Source organism: Equus quagga, chromosome 4 (assembly GCF_021613505.1).
Source record: "Equus quagga isolate Etosha38 chromosome 4, UCLA_HA_Equagga_1.0, whole genome shotgun sequence".
NCBI classification, from domain to species: Eukaryota; Metazoa; Chordata; class Mammalia; order Perissodactyla; family Equidae; genus Equus; species Equus quagga.
Window position 1 is genome coordinate 11,314,437 of NC_060270.1, and position 20,449 is coordinate 11,334,885.

At 38.3% G+C, this 20,449-nt stretch overlaps 1 protein-coding gene across 1 annotated transcript in view; it reads right to left on the reverse strand.

Moving 5' to 3' along the window:
• Nucleotides 1-20,449, reverse strand: part of IFT57 (intraflagellar transport 57) — a 54,046-nt gene that overhangs the window by 22,650 nt on the left and 10,947 nt on the right. Inside the window, exons 5-6 of the mRNA XM_046659589.1 lie at nucleotides 20,091-20,159; nucleotides 4,196-4,318 (exon numbers count right to left, since the gene is read on the reverse strand). Of these exons, the coding sequence (XP_046515545.1) occupies nucleotides 4,196-4,318; nucleotides 20,091-20,159 (192 nt within the window). The remainder of the gene's footprint in view (nucleotides 1-4,195; nucleotides 4,319-20,090; nucleotides 20,160-20,449) is intronic.

Consider the following 20,449-nt stretch of genomic DNA (forward strand, 5'->3'; position numbering starts at 1 on the left):
GAAAGATTTACCAAAGTGATACTTAAATGAACCTGATTACATCCCCACGTAAGAATGTAAGGCTGATGTTTATAAACATTTCCTTAAATGATAGAAGCATTAGTGCAGAAATTTTGGAAATTCTTCCTGAATACTGATATAGACACTGAATACAAGAGGGCTATGATAGAACACAATATTATTACAATAACAATATTGTAACCTAACAATAATTCACATTTATAGATATTAGCTATGTGTCAGACACTGTTTTGGTGCTTTACAACAACTCTTTGAGGTCAGTAATATAATTAGTTCCATTTTACAGATGAGGAAAAGGAGGAACAGAGAGGTATAGCAGCTTGCCCTGGGTCACACAGCTAACAAGTGATGTAAATATGAATTCTGGGTGCCAAGGGAAGGTGTGTGAGATAGGCCCCATCTTCTCTGGGTCTTCCTGGCTACCACAGTTCCACCATGTTTCTGAAGCTTTGGCTCAATAAATCAGGAATTGATACAGTGGGGCTAAATGTGTGGTCACTAGCTTCTAATTCACAGCACACTCCCTGCCCCCTCTCCCCATGAATTATTGCATCCATATTATTTTTGTAATTAAAAACAAAATTGTACTTTAAAAAGACTCAGAGATTAGGATAATTCTTGACTAGTCACAGATTTAAGTCTGAGCATAATCACAGATGTTTGCTCTTAGTTTTCAATTCCACCACAGTAGTTATGTAACACTTGTGGGTGCTGCTACTGGGTCTAATAAAGAACAATAACAAAGATAAAAATGCAGCAGAAGATGAAAGCGTAAGGGGAATAAAGAGAAAAAAATGAGGGAAAGAACCAAAAGTACAGGCTGTGGAGTCACAGCATACCAACAACACCGGCAGACGATTTTATTAGGCGGCACCAATGTCTACTCTAGCTTAGGTGTCCTCAGACTGCCCTTCTAGGAACTGCCTCCTGAGCCTGCTCGCTCACTCATAACCAAAGCATTCACTCGAGTGGAATGACCTAGGATTTGGCTGAATTTACTGGCTCCCTTGGCAGAACTTCTGTCTTCACACACATGAGTCCAAGTTGGGGCAGACCTGAGTGGGCCTCTGGGGAGGGAACTGCTGTAGAAGTGAAGGTGAGGGGCATTGCCTACACCCAGCTCTAAACAGGGACTACAACAGAGTCCATTCGAGCCAGCATATGACAAAAATCCTTCATCTTCAGTTGTGAAACATATTATTTATATTTTTGGCAACATATTTATTTTCCCAATTGTAATTTGTTTAAGCCAATATTAAAATTTGTTTGCATTCTTTGAGAACTGGCAACAGTAACAAGTGGTGGCAGAAACAGGGATAAACTAGCCTAGCAATAAAAACCTGATTACAACAATATGGAGAATATAACAAATAAGACATTGGTACAGGATAGAATCTCATCAAAGCATGCATACTATAATATGCAAAAAGAACAGAAATGGAGATTTACTTTTTTTTGTAATTCCCTGCTAGGAAGCATACGAGGAATAAACTTGTGAGAAAAAAAACCAAAACAAACATTTGATCCAACGCCAAATAAAATGGGACTTATTTACTCCTACCATGAGGCCATTTTAAACAAATTTATAATGGATTTAAATAATAGAGGCCCTTTATTACTTATCTCCCAAATCTCTACACTACTTAAAAATTAATCTAACAGTGATCAGTAAAACACATTGATCTGAAAATAATTAATTCCTTTTTTTCCCTCAAGCACAAAGCTGAAATCTCTAAATGTCCTCAATTGCCTGTGTTGAGTAAAAGGTTATTGTTTTGGCCAAAAGTAAAGGAGAGGGTTTGGTTTTGGCAGAGCCAGGAGCTGAGGAAGAACAGGATGCACCGTGATGCTGGGTCCATCTCTTCTGATGGAGGAGGATAATGAGGCCATGAGAAACCTCACATGCAACCAGATTAGTTTTATTTCTGAGACATGAAAAACATTTCTCTATTCATGAGTCCCTTATTTTCTCAAATCAATGTATAATTTATTTTCCTTAAGTAAGTTGAATTAAGAATTACTCCTAAAGCTGTATTTGCCATTTGCTACATCTGAAATACTTAGAAGAAGAGTTTGTGAAAACACTGGACACAAAGACCAAAAGATCTAGAGAAGAATTCTGAAAAAGCAATCAAATACGACTTTAGCTCGGTATGTTTTCCACAAAAATCTAAATTCAAAATGATATTCACATACTCTAAAAAAATGCTAAACAGAAAATCCCACCAAAACTTTATCTGACATTTTGGAATGCTGCCTGTAAAAGCTGATTGTATAATTAATTTGGCACAGTATATCCTCAGAAGATCCAGGCTGGTAATGAATGGCATGAGACTAAGAGTCCAATTTTCAACTAGTTAATCTTCCCCAAATTACGAAAACATTGATTCTTTAAGAATCCAGGATTCTGATTACTGCAATGCTGGTTTGTAATAGAATTTGATCTGCATTTAGTTTTTTTTTTTTTAAAGACTGGCACCTGAGCTAACAACTGTTGCCAATCTTTTTTTCTTTTATTCTTCTCCCCAAAGCCTCCCAGTACAGTCGTATATTCTAGCTGTGAGTACCTCTGGTCGTGCTATGTGGGATGCCGCCTCAGTGTGGTCTGAGGAGTGGCGCCACGTCGGAGCCCAGGATCCGAACCCACGAAATGCTGGGCCGCCAAAGCGGAAAGCGCAAACTTAACCACTCAGCCACGGGGCTAGCCCCTGTATTTAGTTTTGTAAAACTGTGCTTGTTAGCAGGTATATCTATATTCTTTCTTTCTGTATTCAGTTACTTCTATTATGTGGACCATGCTTAAAAAAAACACTCTTGTGTGATCCTATTAGGCTCTAAATGAGAGGTTTGATTCCAAGAGTTACTTAGCTTGAAAATAAGCACATTAACTTGCTTCATTGTGGGATTAGGATATACTTGAGAGTCCTCAACTACACAACTATTTTAACATGTCATTCTAACTAGAATCACAATAATAGCGATTTTTAATTTTATAAAGAGAATTTGTTCTGACAAAACTAAAGAATCTGAAATTACATTTTTACAAAAAAATTACATTTTTTCAAATTAGAGATCAAATCCAGTAGAGATCTAATCAGTGAAGAAATTCTTATAATACGTATTTACACATAAGAGATATGTAAACAGAGAATTCACCCCCAGTGTAGTCAGATCATGGCTGGCCTCCATAATGACTCGTAAATATTTGGTGAACAGGCTGCAGGATTTGCCCACCCACCTTAAAGTTTGCTCCACAGCTATTCACAGTCTAGGAAGACCTCTGCTATCCTCATCCTCTCCTAGGACTGCCCTAGGAGTCCAGGCTACTTAGTACATTCTCTAGGAAACAGTTCTACAAGCCCAAATCCAGACACTGTAAGAATGAATGAGCTTCCAAGGCTCTCTGAAAACAGTGACCTTTGTAGGGCTTCTATTTTGGGGGCAGACACAGGACCACATTTTCAGAGCGACAAGCTTCCCTGGAACCTTGTTCCATAATGCTGGGGCTTGTCTCCAGCCTCCAAGGATGAAAATCCTTCAATTTGTTCACCCTGATGTCTCCCTAGCACCTTCTGTAGAGATTATTATGGTACTAGTCACCCATTAGCTTGTTCTGAAGTTCTTACTTACAAATTGTAGGTAAAAAGAAAGTAGAAACTTGATTAAATGGGCCAGTTCATCTGGCCTAACCCCCAAATCTTATTGCATATGATTTCTCAATTATTTTCTTAATATTTAATTTTTAACCATACGTACTGAGTAAATAACGTAAGGCAACTTCCAGGATGCCTTCTGTTTTGCCATCCAGCAGAGTTCTAAACTATCTTCTAACTCTAATCAATTGGTTTACAGTCATGGAATTCCAATTTTATTCACTATTCACCTAAACAAAATATGATTGCCAAGCAAATATATCAAAATGTATTGAGAACATATCCCTCAATACCAGGGAAACGTCATGTGTTCCAATCATTTTAAAGATCTATTATGCCCTGCTTTCTGAACTGTATTATTTATTCATTCAGCAATAATTTATTTAATCTCTATTAAGATAAAACATTGGAAACTAGAATCTTACTGCCTTTCTTAAATCATTTGTATAACTGGGAGTACCCCGACCCTGAAACTGTCCTATAAAAATCTACTTGGACAAAATGTGCTCTCTCTTCTATACCTTATTGTCAGTCCTAATCGTGACTTTCAGTTGTGGTAGTACACGTTCCACTTCCAGACTCCATTCCGCAGCATCTGTTGTGGATTCCAAAATATCTTCTTGTTTGGCAGACTCGTTCATATCCTAAGAAAGGAAAGATATCACAAGATTGAGAGTTTATAAAAAGAAATGGTAAAATGTTGAGGCGCTTTAGCAGTACTGCACAATTTATATCAAGCATGGTAGTGTTAAAATTATAGTGGCAGAAGAAATTCTTCCTATCCATGTTGAAAGAAAATAATGCACCAACCTGGTAGAATAGCAAAATAAGTACTTTAAAAAAGAATAAAATATATGCTTCAACCACTTTTACAAAAAACAATGCTTTTGAGATACCAGAGTGAACTCAACAGGAATACTAACAAATGGACAAGCCATTTAGGGATGTTAGCTGTTAACAGTAGAGGAGATACAAACACACGTTTGGGAAGAAAACGCTGTTTTAGTTTGAATTTACTATACTGAAATACAAACTCAAAATCTGAAAGATAAAAAAGGTAAGATCCCAGAAGCAAAGGGCTCATTATTTAGAAATTTTATATTCATAATTAAAGTGATATTCTGGTTAAGTCAAACTATACTGTAACTTAAAAATGTGATTTAATACAGACCTATTTGAACTCAAATAGGGTGGGGGCCAAATTTCTGCATTTGGTTTCTGCTGTTGAGTAATAAAATCAATTCATGCCTGTTTCTGAATCACAAAAGGAAAACCTTTTTTTAAAAACATTTTCCCAGCCTTTCACATTACAGCAGTAAGTGTGTATGGATCTGAAAACGTAAAGAATGTACAAATTAATGATTTAAAGATAAAGCCTAATGCATTAATTTTGGTAGAAAGTTTTCCTTTAAGCTCCCTTGATAAATTACGAGAAAACATAAGGAAAAAAATATAAAAATTTATTAACATAGAAAAAAAGAGACCTGAGAGACATAAAGAGCCAAATGCAAGGTATGAACCTTACATGGATTCTAATTTGAACAAGCAATCTGCAAAAAGCTGTTTTTGAGACAATCAAGGAAATCTGAATGTGGAAGAGTATTACATATTAAATAATTGTTAATTTTACAGGTATGATAATGGCATGGTGGTTATATTTTTTAAAAGGCCTTATGAATTAGTGATAAATGCTGAAATATTTACAGGTGAATGGACTTGATGTCTGAAGTTTACTTTAAAATACTATGATGTAAAGAAAACAGGGGGGTGCTTTAGAGGAAACAACTGACAAAATGTTAACTGTTGAAACTAGGTAATATTGCATAAGGATTTATTATCTTAATCTCTCTAATTTTGTATATGTTTACAATTTCCCATAATGCAAAATTTAAAAATAAAAGACTATATAAACAACCTGATGGCACCGGCCCCGTGGCCAAGTGGTTAGGTTCACATGCTCCGCTTCAGCAGCCCAGGGTTTCGCCAGTTTGAAGCCATGCTGAGGCGGCATCCCACATGCCACAACTAGAAGGACCCAAACTAAAACTACACAACTATGTACCAGGGGGCTTTGGGAGAAAAAGGAAAAATAAAATCTTAAAAAAAAAAAACACCAACCTCATGGTGAAATTACATTCTCAATGTGAATTTATGCCACGAAAGGACTCTTCTTAAATGAAAGCTCATTAGACTAATCTTTCCAATCTAGTCTAACACTAAAGACAAGAATAACCTTACAGTGGGATTTGTATTTTGGTGGGAGCTTGAGGTCTTTGGGGGCTTTGAACTCACTCCTGACTGAGTCTCTAGGGCACCATGACATAAGAAATCCTCTCTCCCCTACCTCTTAGCTCATATGAGCAAGTCCTGAACAGACTCAGAGCCTTAAAAGGAGCATATATTGCGTTTTGTTCAGAAATTCAGGGGGCTATATAGTTCTAAACACACAATTAGGGGATGGATAACTAATACATGCTTTTACATTTTATAATATGTGGTCTGAATTTCCTCAGTTACAGTCTATTTAAAAAATCAGAAGTATAAAAAATATAAGCATTAATTTAAGTAAAATGTGGAAATTCTAAGTGAAAAACGTTCAAGAATCTATTTTAAACATTAAAGTGCTCATTTAAATAAAGGAACATTTTGAGCACTTAATAGAACGCTATATACGTCTATATAAATTGAATCCCGGGTAGCACAAGAGCACCATAGCTGGGAGATGGATGGCAGTATTCACAGAGTAGATGTGTGGAGTTACATGAGAATATACATGACGGTAAGAGAGGAGACACTGGGTCTCCTAGTTGAAACCTAAAGCCATGAGGAAAGCTCTCTGTCATGTAACTCCACAGTGGTACCCACAACATGCACCTACTTGGGAGAGCCAGATACCTGCACACCCAATGGCACATCCCAGTACCTATCTTCAGCTCTAGGAGGCCCAATTCTGACTGGCTCATTTTCTATACCAAACAGGGTAGACTTACGGGGATGGGAATGGGGGTGGGAGAATGTATGCACTGCCAGTGGTATGTGAGCCCTGACAGTTACGGGCCCCCACATCCCAAACCCCCAGAGCCAGGCTGAGCCAAAGGAGTGTGTCCTCTCAGCAGCAGTTTTGTATGATTCTTAACAGAATGTAGATGCTCCGGTCACTGATTTAAAAATAAGTTTGATTCATGGAACCACCGTTTGGGTGAACTGATGCTAGATGCTACTCATTAACTCCCCGAACCAATGCTCCCCAGTCCCGTCACCTCATTCCCATCCCTCCTTACAGGAGGGTGGAGTGGAGTCACCAGACAAGACCAGAGAGGTGCCCATCTACATTCCTACTTTTTTCAGGCCTGAACATAAGATTGTTCAATTGTTGTGTATACATACTAAAAAATTTTACTCAAGAAAGGGCACATTTTTCTAATTTTCACAAAGGCAAATGGGTTAGCAGTGGCCCTGTTTGAATCAGACTCAGAATCTAAGAGTTAGTAGGGACCAGGGAGATCAAACACTGCATTGAGATAACCCAGTGCATAAGCTACTATTTGCCTTTATATTGGGCCCTTTAGTAAATTGCATTTAGCCTTCTTAGCTTATTATTTGGTTCCCTTAAGCAATGACTTGCTAACTCCTACTCCCAATGTCCTAAATTGATTTAATGTAGCAGCTCAAAAATTTTCACTCACTCCCAGGCCACACTTACTATACTGGGGGAAATGGCCTAGTTACTAGATGCAGAAAGGGCAAAAGGAAAACATTAGGCTTAGCAGAGCAGCATTAACTTATTTAAATTATACAGTCTCTTTCTACTTCCATGTTTGCAGATCTATTTCATAACCTTGTGCTTCAATCAAAATTTCCTAATGCCTAATAAGTGGATATATTAACTGAGAAAATCTTACATATGAAGCATAAATAATTATAAAACTATACCATGCCTTGGTTATACTACTTTGAGAAAATCTTTCCTTTCCAATTGTTCCTCCATTTAACAAATGGTGTTTATGTGGAACTATTAGTAAAAGAGAAATAAATGGCTGTTTCCATTTAATCAAAATTTTATATCATCATGACAAAGTCCCTCTCTGAAACAACATTAACTAAGAGAAGCATAGCTCTGGGGAAATTGTGTTTTCCAGTTAATGCTGCTGAAGAAACAATTAGAAATTCAATAAGACACAGGCTATCTGGAAGTCTCATTTATAATTAATTAATTTACCAATAAGCCATTTGTTAAGCTCCTACAACATGCAAGGTAAGAATCCAGGTACTGTGCTTGGTGTGGAAAGATAAAAGGATTTAATCCCTGTCTGCAAAGAGTTCACAGCCTATTAGAAAGAGTTTGAGGCTAGTTAATGGGGGTAATAATTGGTCCTAAGAAAAGGAAACTGAGGAGAACTGACCCTAAGACCGCCAAAGGATGAATCAAAGAGAACAGTCTACACCGTCCCATAACCTACCCTTGGGCTCAAGAGCGGAGCATACCTCCAAAGGTAGTTCAAGGATCAAATGTGCAGTGTTAACAGTCTGGTCAGATCCTGTTCCAGTAAGAATCTCCCCTTTGCTCAGGTAATATTAATGGAATGGTTAAGCATCTGAACAAATACTGTGTTCTGGGTGTGTACATATACACACACACACTACATATATGTGTACATATATATATGGAAATATGTGTGTGTACACATATATACACACACACTATACATATTTTTATATATATAATATATACATACATACACACACATAGTTGGATGTGGCTGGTCTTATGATTACAGGGCTGGAATACAGGAAGGCCCTTTGCAGGGTAAACAAAGCCCTTTGCAGCCTCTGAGCTGTTAGACAGCCTGTTTAGTGCTGCAAAGCTGCTCTGGTCCCATTAGGTTATGTGTTAAATACAAAACTTGATACACTTTCAAAATATCTTCACCTCTTACTTAATTCTGGGGACTCCAGGTAGGCCATGACAACCAGCAGGGGGAGTGATGGACTTGATACTAACAGGGAGACTGACCTATTAACAAGTAAGGATTAATACAGAAAACTGTTACAGGTGATATACAGTAGAAGCACTGGTCACGTTTTTGGTATACCTGATGAATTGCCATCTTAAGCAAAGAACTTAAAAAAATGTCTTTGGCGTGAAACTATTCCTAATATGTACTGCATACTTATTATTGGAAAACACCATATGGGAAAGGAGACTAAAACAGGTTACTGGAGAGAGCAATGTTGACTATGACTTTCTGATACCACCAACAGTTACCCACTCATTCAGCTCTGCTGTGTCCATGACAACAAAAGTCTGGTACTATCAGACATTTTGGATCCCAAGGGTCCAAGCTAGGTTGGACAGTTGACTCTGGTTAAGATATTTCCCCACCGGGAATAAAGAAGGGAGAAAGCGAGGAGTAGGGTAAGGCAGAGTTTCTAAAACTTCACTATAGTACTTTCCTTAATCACTGATTGAGAAACACCTTGTCTGGTAAAGGGAATGTATATGGCTATATGGGAAGACCCAAGAGTGAAGCTCAACGCTCATGTATCCATGAGAAGACATTTCTGTGAGAATGGAGACCCCAAATCAGAAGTTATAGAGGGATCACAAGTTCAGATGGGAGCCTGGCCAGGAGAACCTAGATCATGAGGGCCTGGGCAGAAACTGGATTCACAGACTTCCAGATAAAAACGGGAGATGAAGGGGAGACAGAAAACCTCAAGACTCAATTAGTAATGAGGCACGAGGAAGTGGAGGTGCTTGAGTCTTCAATTACCAAGCCAAAATCTCTACCTCCTAGGAAGATGAGGCACCACCTTGAGACTGGATACTGGTAAAAGCTGACACTTATCGACCATAACTTAATTCTTTCTTGATGTCTCTTACTGTACTATCCTGTAATACAATGACGCCCTCAGGGCTGAGAAATCTGGATATGACTGCTCCCAAACTAAATGATCCCAGATAGCCATAATTTTTGCATTTTTAGGTCTGCTTTTAAAGTGTTCCTGTAGCTTCTCTTGATGTCATAATGCCCGTGATCTTTGATTGTCTTTGGCTGTCTCCTTGATTGCTTGCAGCAACTCTTTCTCCTCCTAAACTGCTGTGCATTTAGAAACCTAATATCCACGCTTGTTAGAATTTAGGCAAAGTAAGCATATAGGGGCGAAAAGTGAGACCTCAGGAAGGGGAAGGGAGGTTGGGACCCCTCGTGGAAATTATTAAAAATGGACGTGATTATACTTATTTTGGTTGCTCAGCTGTCTTTTTTGTATTTTTCCTCTTTTGATGCTTTGTTCAAGATAGAATAGGTGGCCAAGAAGCTAAGTACTAAATATAATATATATGGTGTTACTATGAATTAAACAGGGTTTCTCCTAAAGGTATCTAGTGTTCCTCTTTCTTTATCGTCCAGCAATAAAAAGCTAGATAGAGGGATAAATAACAAGTTATTTCAATCAAGAAGAGTGCTCCCTCAAATCCAATGACTTCAACAATCATACGTAAGGCGAGAGTTAAAACTTCTCATGTCCCTACTAATCACGTCTTCATGATTAAAGAAGCATAAATCATGCATTTGATTCACTATTTTCTTTCCAAATTAGGTTTTACATGATTTAACACTATATTACTATGTAGAAAAATGTCTAATACCACACAAAAAGTATTTTCAGATTTGTTCTGAATAACTAAATTAAACCCTGGCTATAATCTATCAAAAGAAATAGACAGATGGTAGCCACTGTCTTTAAATATATTAAGTTCATAAAAGTTTTTTTAAAGTTCAATTTTGACTATCAAAAGAATTTTATCCTGAGTTATAATATGAACTAAGATTTGAATAAATTATACTCCCACAAATCAAAAGCTCCCCCAAATTCACATAAAATCAATTGAATTTTCCAATAAGAAATCTGAAATTTTTGCATGAGAATTCAACTTGCCATATTATTTCTGTTTATCAAACACCTACCTTTGCTGCTGCTTTAGCTACTTTAATGTATATTAAGTGCTAAAAAGGTAAAATCATCTCTGATTTTTTTATTTTCTGAAAATAAAACCAAAAGAAAGTACCCCAATAAGTACGTATGGAGAAACTACTGTATTACACAGTATAGACATTTATAGACATTATACTTAGTGTTGTAGAGCATGCAAAATAAGTTTCCTTATGGCCTGAATTTCTCTGAGGCCTCTTTTCTTTGAGATGGCACCTCATGAAAATACCAGTGCCCAAATACATCTGAAAAGTTCAATTCATATTAGCCACTGACAGGGACATGAAAGTCCAATTAATTGTCAAGATTAAATAGTCCCAAGGAAAAGGGAATTAAGTTGTCTTTGTTACTGGCTCTTAGTTAATATCAGCCCTGATAGCGGTTCCCCTACATTGAACCCAGCAGATACGGGGTTAAAACCAAAAACATTCATCCTCATTCCCTGCTTCTTTAGTGACATTCATATGTAAATATCTGTCTCTTTAACCTTTGACTCCCTGAGCTTTACAACCAAGTAGAAGTTACAAATTGTCAAAGCCCAGGTGGCCACACTGGGCTCATATGAAAGTTGTAGCTAATCATGCGTCGGTGCAGTCCACCACAGGGAAACTGCTGTCTAGAGAATGTCAGAAAGTTGAGGCTTCCCAGACCTCAACTCCTAGGCTCCCTGACACTAGACTCCACCATCCATGAAGGCAAGACAGCCAAGGAGGCCCACCTGCAATCATCCCCTCTCCCTGCAAGCAGCCTCTCAAGGCCAAACGCAGGCTGGTAAGAAAAAGCCAGCCGGCAAGGCTACATGCTCCCTCCCCTACCTAAAACCCCAAATAAAAACCCTTGCTTGTAGCTTTTCAGGGAGTTTGGGATTTCAGCATTAGCTACCCATTCTCCTTGCTCAGCGCTTTGCAATAATAAAGTCCTACTTTCTTCCACTACACCCAGTGTCAGATTGGTTTGCTGCGCAATGGGTGAAAGAACTCACTTCAGGTTCAATATCATCTTGAGAACAACCACAGTATGGTATAAAGGTTAAGAGGATAGGTCTGGAATCCCATCTCTGTTCAAATCCTCCCTCCATCACTGAATAGCTGTTGGTCAAGTTAGGTAACCTCTCTAAATATCAGGGCTCCCATCTGTAAAATGGGGATGATAATAGTACTCTCCTCACTGGAAGGGTTGCTGTGAGGATTAAATTAGACGATGTATTTAAAAGGTTTGCACAGTGCCTAGTACATAGCAAGCTCCCAAAATATTTTAGCAGTTATTATCAGTATTATATGCCAAGTGTGGTACTAGACACTTTCACATATGGGTTAAATGCCCAATAACCACACATGAATCAAGGGAGTCTTATTCCCATTTTTGCAAATGAGAAAATTGAGGTAGAGATCAGTTAGGTAATTTTCCCAATGTCCTACCATTAGTAAGTGGCAGGACCCAGGCAATGTCACCCTAGAGCACAAACTCTGAAACACCTTACTATCTATCTGCCTATCGATCCTCTGTCATATAGGTTACAACTATATTCCCCAGTTTATTATTTGTCTTTTAACTTTATGGTGTTCCCCACACCACTCCTCCATAAATAAGGTTTTAATTTTTAAGCATTCAGATTTATCAGTATTTTTCTTTTACGGTTTTTAGTTTTCTTGCCATGCTTTATCATGCCTATTTCAACTGGTGAGTCTAACACTTGTCACTCATGTTTTTACGCTTCATCATTTTTTAATTTGTTGATCCATATGGGGTTTATCAGGGTGTAAGATACGAAGGAGGAGTCCATCTTTTTTCTCCAAATGGACAGCCTGTTATCCTATCACCATTTAATTGAATAGTTCAGTTTTCCCCACTGATTTGCACTGCTTCATATACTGACATTGCTACGTATCTGGATTATTTCACAAACTCTGCACTACTTCATTAATCTATTTATGTGGCGCTGTCATAATTTTTCTTCAGACTTACAAAAAATTATACAAATAGCACAAAGAATTCCCATATACCCTTCACCCAGATTCACCAAATGTTAGCATCTTACATAACCTCAGGGCAGTTCTGCACAAAGGGATATAATATTCATAGCTGGGGGCTGAGATCTGGGGAAATTTTAAAATTTTTCTTTGTACTTTTCTGCACTTTCATTTTTTTTTTAAAAAAGGACTATATTTCACTTTTAAAAAGAATAAAGTTTTATCGTTAAAAGCAGGCAAAAACGTAAGTTTGATTAACCTCCAAAAACTAGCCAGTACAGGTGGTAAATGCTTTAGTAGTTTGAATAAGAAAGAGAAGTGTATTCTAATGGAGATGGTGAGATTTAAATCTAACCTTACAAGGATGTATGGGATATAAATAGGCAGAAAAGAGACAAGCCAAGTGTTTATAGTCAGGAAAGCATCATAGGCCAGAATACTGAAATAGGAATGAAAATGGCTTGTGAAGATCACAACGAGAAAAAGACACTAGGGGCTTAGAAAGATGAATATTGGGGAGCAACAAAAAGAGTTGCATACACTGTGAAAGAAGTTAGGCTGAGGAATGTGAATTTTGTCTTCTAAGCCAGAGGGGAAGCAAAGAGTTACAAGTAAGGTAAAATGACTCTATTGATTTATCTAACAAATCTTTATTTAGTGCCTACTATATGCCAGGTACTGTTCTATTCCAGAAAGAGTGAATAATAAAAATTCTCATGGAAGAACATTCTAGTTATGTTTTATGAAAACTTATGGGTCAAAGATTTGTGGGTAATAGGATTAAATGGGGCTGGAGTGATAAGGAAAGGTGTTACTAAGGAGGCAGATTTTGAGCTGAATCTTCAACATACGAATCAGGTACAGAGATGATGGGAAGGCATTTTAGATAACAGACAGAGGAAAAGAAGATGGCAGCAGATACGCTCATGAGGCGTTTGAAAACCTATGAGAGCACCCGTTAACCTGGAATAAAGTTATTCCAGCAGAAGAAAATAAGATTGGCTACGTGGACAGTTGTCAAATTGCTAAAGGTCTTGAAAGTCAGACCAAAAATTTACTGTTTTATAATCTATATAAATTGAGCTTTAGGCAGTAAAAAGCCATCAAAAGTTACTGAACTCAGAATGACCTGATAAAAGTCATGTTTTGGTAAGCAAGATAGAGGAGGAGGGTGAAAAATATTTTGGGAAGGGTGGGGCTGGAATTGAAGGATAAGGACCAAAGACCATTTAGGACATTACTGTTACATAACGCAGACAGGAGATGATGAGGACCTGGCCTTGAAAGACAGCTGAAGGGATGGATATGAGCGGTATTTCAAAGGCAGCGTCCACAGGTCTTAGCGACTAACTAGATTCCCTGGATGAAAATGAATCACTCGTCTGATAGTCAAAGCACTACCACTGCTGGGGTGGACGGGTCGAAGGGATGGATTTAAAGAATATAGGATTGTAGAAGACTGAAAAAAGCACACATTCTGGGTACCCCTCTGATACACTGAATTACATAACAAATATCTGCTATTAGCATTAATTCAGGAAATATAACCTATCCACTTATAAAATGACAGCTCTCAAAAGATTCCTGGAAGAAATCATTATACTACTTTTTATCAAATTCCCCTTAGTCATTTTTGTAGGGGAGATCTTATGAGACAGCAGATTTAGTTTAACGGGCCTTCAATAATAATCCACGTGACAGATGATGAAAATAAAGCCATGACATCACCAGGGCTTCCTAGTTTATATCAAAATGCAAGCTTCTTGATAACTTATATCCTATATAAACTTCTTACTGAAAAATACTTGTGCCATGGGGCCAGCCCAGCAGCGCAGCAGTTAAGTTGGTGAACTATGCTTCAGGGCTCGGGGTTCGGCAGTTCGGATCCTGGCGCAGACCTAGCACTGCTTCTCAAGCCAAGCTGTGGCAGGCGTCCCACATATAAAGTAGAGGAAGATGAGCACAGATGTTAGCTCAGGGCCAAGCTTCCTCAGCAAAAAGAGCAGGATTGGTGGTGGATGTTAGCTCAGGGCTAATCTCCCTCAAAAAAAAAAAGATACTCATGCCAATCTAGAAACTTATTTGTACTGAGAGATGGGAACTTTTTCTATTCTCCTAAAGCACATAAGAACGTTGGTAACTAATTCCAATCTCTAGGAAAGGTGAAAAATTATACGAAATAAGAAATGTATCAAGTACATACTCTAGGCAGCATCATGCTTGGTGCTGTCCCCAAGTTAGGTTATATTAATCTCAAAACAACCCTGGGAAGAATTGTGTCCCTGTTTAACAGATAAGAAAGCAGAGTCACAGAGAGGTTAATTCACTATGGCCATGTGGCTAGTGACCCGCGGTCAGGATTTTATCTTAAGGGTGCTTTTCCGCCATTGTGTCAGCCTTGAAGGTACAGACTCAGATCTGGAAGAGACCTTGAAAAGTCCTTCCTTCCTACTTCTTGTCAGGCTCACAATAAAACTAGGATGGAAATGAGGATCTTCCCTATTTCAAGTGTGGATTCAAAAGCTACACTAAAGATCAAGCAAAATTCTCTTTTACACCCAGCAAGAACTGCCGTTTGAGCCTCCTCTGAGCAGCGAGGAGTACGGCTTTTTTCTCTAACCTACATTTGCTATTCACCTCCAGATGTAAAACTGATGGGCTGGGCAGGTGAGTTACCAGAGAAATAAAAGTACTTCCTCAGTCACAAGATGTTCCATCACATTCAAACATGCAGTGTTTTAACTGTTTCCCCTGTGAAATATGAACCACAGACTTCTCACAGCACAGCACAGACAAGAGGACTAACACTCAAATGTTCTATGAAAAGAGGAGAAAAAACATTTTCCTCAGCCAAAAATCAGAACCAGCGGTAACCTATGGGGCAAGTTATGTTGTGGAACAGTATTGTTTTCCTATGTTACTCACAAAGGATACTGTGTCAGGAAATAAAGCGTAAGTCATACGTAAAAGAACAACAATTTCAAGTATTTAAGATATTAACCAAAGTAGACTATCTTCTCCCCGTTTGATTACGATATTGCAGACTTGCCACGATACTCTAAACCGAAACTGAAGGGACATTTTTATTCTAAGTCCAGATTTTTGCTTCATGACAGCTTTTGCTTTTTAACCTAAAAATTCTTTCATTCTTGGTACAATCAACTTATGCTAAGTAATTAAAAACCAATTGTGTTTAAACCTTTTGAGATAGTTGGTTTTATGCTGTATAACTCAGAGTTTGGTTTCTAAAACCTCAAATTTAGCATCTCAAGGAAGAATGGTATCTGTGGCATGTTTGAAAAAAATGTTTTGAAATGAAGTGATGGGCATTTAAAAATAGAATTCGGAGAGCGCACAGCTTCCCTCCCATCTTTTTCCCTGGAGGAGGAGAATGACACGTGTGCGTTACACTGCCAGCACATTGCTGCTGTGATTCCACTGAGCTCAGCATGGAGGGGGCTACAAAGACCACTCAGAATTACAGCGCAGCTACCACCAACACGCGGGCGGTTTCCAACTGACAAACTCAAGTTAGGAACAGAAAGCACCAGAACACCTCCCTAACTAACACCTTGCCACCAAAGCCTTCCTTCCCTGCTCCCACCTGCACATCTCTGAACATTCTACTGTCTCCCTAACCGTCACAGACCCTGCCCAGCTGTGAGGGCTTCAATACAGCTCCAGTGTCCTCCCCCATGACCGCTCTTGGGGAGGCTTTGGCTAAATTTCAGATTTTAAGAACATTCAGGAATCAGAGAGACAGAGAGAATGTGGAACTTTGTGGGCTAGCCTTAAAGTCTAACATCCATTCATAACTTTTTTTCCTTCTTAGAAAAGCTATGTGAAAATTCAAATAACTAACCTACAAATGAAGATAAAGCAATCCCTCACTAATTACAGTTTTCTTGAAAAGTACTATATTTGGCAAAACCATAATTCAGGTAATAGAATTAGAGGGGAGGATCACACAACAAGAATGCCTTTAAATATATTCTTAAACTTCAAAGTAAATAACTGTTCTGAAAATCAGCTGCTTCCAAAACAAACCAATATTATCACTGTAAGCTCTCATCATCCATAGGAGGAACTGTTTTCTTAGAACACCATTTTCAATGTTCGTGAAACACTACCACTGTGTCATGATCCAATTAAGCAGACACTTCCAAGTTTAGTCAAGAGGCACACAGCGTCTCCTTACAAATTCTTTGAATTAGCAGTGACAGGCTTCAAAGATACCGCAGGAAGTAGTGAGAGGATGGGCCACCAGGTCCCCTTTCAAGGAAGAACCTGGTGCTCAGCTGCAGCGCTTGTGGCCAGCAGACAGCCTCCTGCTGTCGCCTCCCTCAGGCTCTGCCTCACCCGCAGAGAACCACCTCACTACACCTGGCGGTATGGCCTTCCCAGGAACTGAGCCAAGCAGCCCACACTCTGCTGAAGAGCTCCGCACCAGGTTGGCCAAGGCTTTGTCAGGCCCCCATCACAGGCAGACTCCTCCCTCGGCCCAATCCTTCGCTCCTCCTTCCTTTCCCAGGTGTCTACATCTAATAAACAACTTGTATCCCAAACTCTGTCTCAGTGTCCACTTCCAGAGAACACAAATCTGCAACACACGTCTTTTTCATTTGCATTTTCTCTTGCTCTAGTTACCACAAATCTCAGGAAAATGCTTGTGTATACCCAACTTCTTGAACTATCATGAGCATGATTTCCAGAGTCTAGACTTCACTTTATTTAATGAAAGAAAGGAATATAAGTAGATTTCCCCCTGCATTATCCTACATGGTACATAGAAGAGGAATCAATTATTGTTGAGAAGTCCTTTTCTCTATGAAGATTAAGCTATGCCGTGCCTATAAAACTATAAAATAGCGTTCTTTCATGCATACGTTCATCGGACACTAGTCACTGTCGAGCGCCTTCTACACACAAGGCACAAGCGAAAAAAGCTCCTGCTCTAGAGGAGTTTGCATTCTAGTGGTTGAGACAGACATTAAACAAATCAGAAATTAATACAACGCCATGGTGTGAATAAAAATAAAGCAGGGTGAGAGGACAGAGAATGACTGCAGAAGCATCTATTGTTTCTAACTCACAGGTAGAGAGGCAGTGCAGTAACCCATACGTTGCCGGGCTGGCGCAGTCACATGTACATTTCCTAGATAGTATATGTCATTCTTGTTCCAGTGAAGAATTCATCACATTCAACTTTACTAAAATAACATTTCTTCTGCTTTGTGAGTCCACCTGCTGCATGATACACAAAATCTTAAATCTCTGTTACTAACCTATACAGCAATTCTGTCTGGGGAAAGAGCACTCTGAGACATCATAAGCTATAGTCAGATCCAGCTGTCTCAGGCAGATGGCTTTGGTGGGCAACATCATAAACTTGCCAGATTTTTTAAAATATGAAAGGGGTTTCTGCTTCTTTAGTACTCCATGGCTGACCATCCACAAACACCTGGTGTTCAGACTTCTTCCTCTTTGAAAATGCAACCATACAGAGTCTTAGCTCAAAAGGGTATATGTTATATAATCCTTGTCCAAAAGATCTAACACCTAGATAATTAAAAAGGCACAGTTGGGAGTAAACTCTTCCTTATTTAGCTTAATTGAGATGAAAAACTGAAATCAGGACCAACAGGGACTTAGAGTACCGGCAGATGCAGATGAAATTACTTTCCTCCCTCCCAATACTCAAACTACTTTGTCCAGAGGGAATCCCAGGTGGCCTGTACAGGCCTCTATTTACACCATCAATGTAAGAATAAATAACACTAATGACAGTTTCTTTCTGAGAATAACTGTGTATGCATCTTCACTTCTGTTTTTTTCCTCATACTTTAGGAGAACTTTGTCATCATCATCTTCAACACATACAGGAACACCAATCACACAGTGTTCTTGCTTAAGGCAGGAATCAAACCTTACCTGTCCTGTTGAACAACTATAATGAGCTAAAGGGAAAAAAGCAATAGACTTGGAAGAAACTGAGTTCAAATTCAACTACTCTTAATTTATTAGCTTTTTAAAAGATTAACTTGGCCTAAGGTTATAAAATTCAGTTCTTGTATCTGTAAAATGGAGATTACGATGTCTACCCAAATACCTCAGGAGGTCAGTAAAGGATGTGTCTTAAAGTACTTTGAAAACTACAAAGTGATCTGCAAATGTATTGTTACAATGCAGTTTATTTGTTTGGATTTAAATGCTAACATTATTCTGATATAATTTCAACTGAGGAATAAAAAATACATTAATTTAAGAAGTATTTATTCAGTATCTTCTGGTTACACTCTGGAGACTATAAGAAATGATAGTTATCCCTGTTATCAAGGAGCTTGTACAAATCAGATTGGAGGGGAAGTATGGAGGGGGGAACGTGCTTTTGGTGTTTGCCAACAGTTACTGAGCACTTTCTATGTGCCAGACATTGTTATCAATGCTTTACACATAATAATCTTTATTTTTCCCTGGTTGGGAAACCTCCTTCTTTATTAACCATGCCTAAAATTCTCCTCGCTATTTTTGCATATCTTTTTTTTTCTATTGAGTTCATAATAGTTTACATCATTGTGAGATTTCAGTTGTACATTATTTCTTGTCTGTCACCACATAAGTGCTCCCCTTCACCCTCTGTGTCCTCTCCCCACCCCCCTTCCCCTGGTAACCACTGAACTGTTTTCTTTGTCCATGTGTTTGTTTATATTCCATGTATGAGTGAAATCATCTGGTGTTTGTCTTTCTCAGTCTGGTTTATTTCGCTTAGCATAATTCCCTCTAGGTCCATCCATGTTGTTAAAAATGGGATGATTTTGTCTTTTTTTATGGCTGAGTAGTATTCTGGTGACTCTTTTAAGCTTTAAAAATCCTACGAAAAAGGGAGTATTTTTACCCTCACTCTTCAGATGAGGAAGATAAGGCACAAGAAGTTTGGAAACCTGGCCAAGGTCACATACCTAGTAAGTATTAAAAGTATTCAGGTCAACTCATACACTCAGGCAAGTTAGCATCAACATTATATCATGTTATATTACATTTCAACTTGTGCAGAAATCATTAATAATAACTAATACTGACTAACAATACTAAGGCAGTAAATGATAAATGAAGAGATCATCTTGGGGTGGGGTAGCCAAGGAATTCTTCATGATATGAACCCAATAATATATGTCTTTTCATAATAAAAACTGACATAAGGCAAATAAATTATTCTGAATTTACTGTGTTGATTTTCCATGGTACAGACAGGAGGCTTCCCACTTGCCCCTCTATATTGCTATATTTGCTATAATTATAACATTTTATATATAGAAAAAAATTTTGAGAGCTACTTTTCAAATGACACATAAAACAATGGCCAACAATGGTTTCTACTTGTTTTAATCTCCAACATCAGAACACATGTACTGACTGCTTGTTGGTCCTGTGTGTATCTCACATAACTTACCAAGCGATAGGTCTGGGCCTTCAAAACATTGAGATCAATAAAGTTTTCTTCATTGTCTGTCTCCTCTTCCTTAGGAAAATAAGAGAGTTTTAAAAGTTAATAATCATAAAAAGTTATCATTTAAAAAATGTATTTCCAGCTTTCACATACATAATATACTAAGCTCGATATAAAGACTAATGCAGGAAAGGGTATTTAACAGCCTAATATCGTGCATGAAGTAGGGCATAATGTTATTAGCAGCTCATCTGCTTTTTCTGAGGTTTTGATGGTACCATTTAAAATACGTCCTTTTTCATAGGCACTGAAGAGGGAAGAAAAGAAAGAAGACAGAAGAGCGCCATGCTGTAGAACTAGGG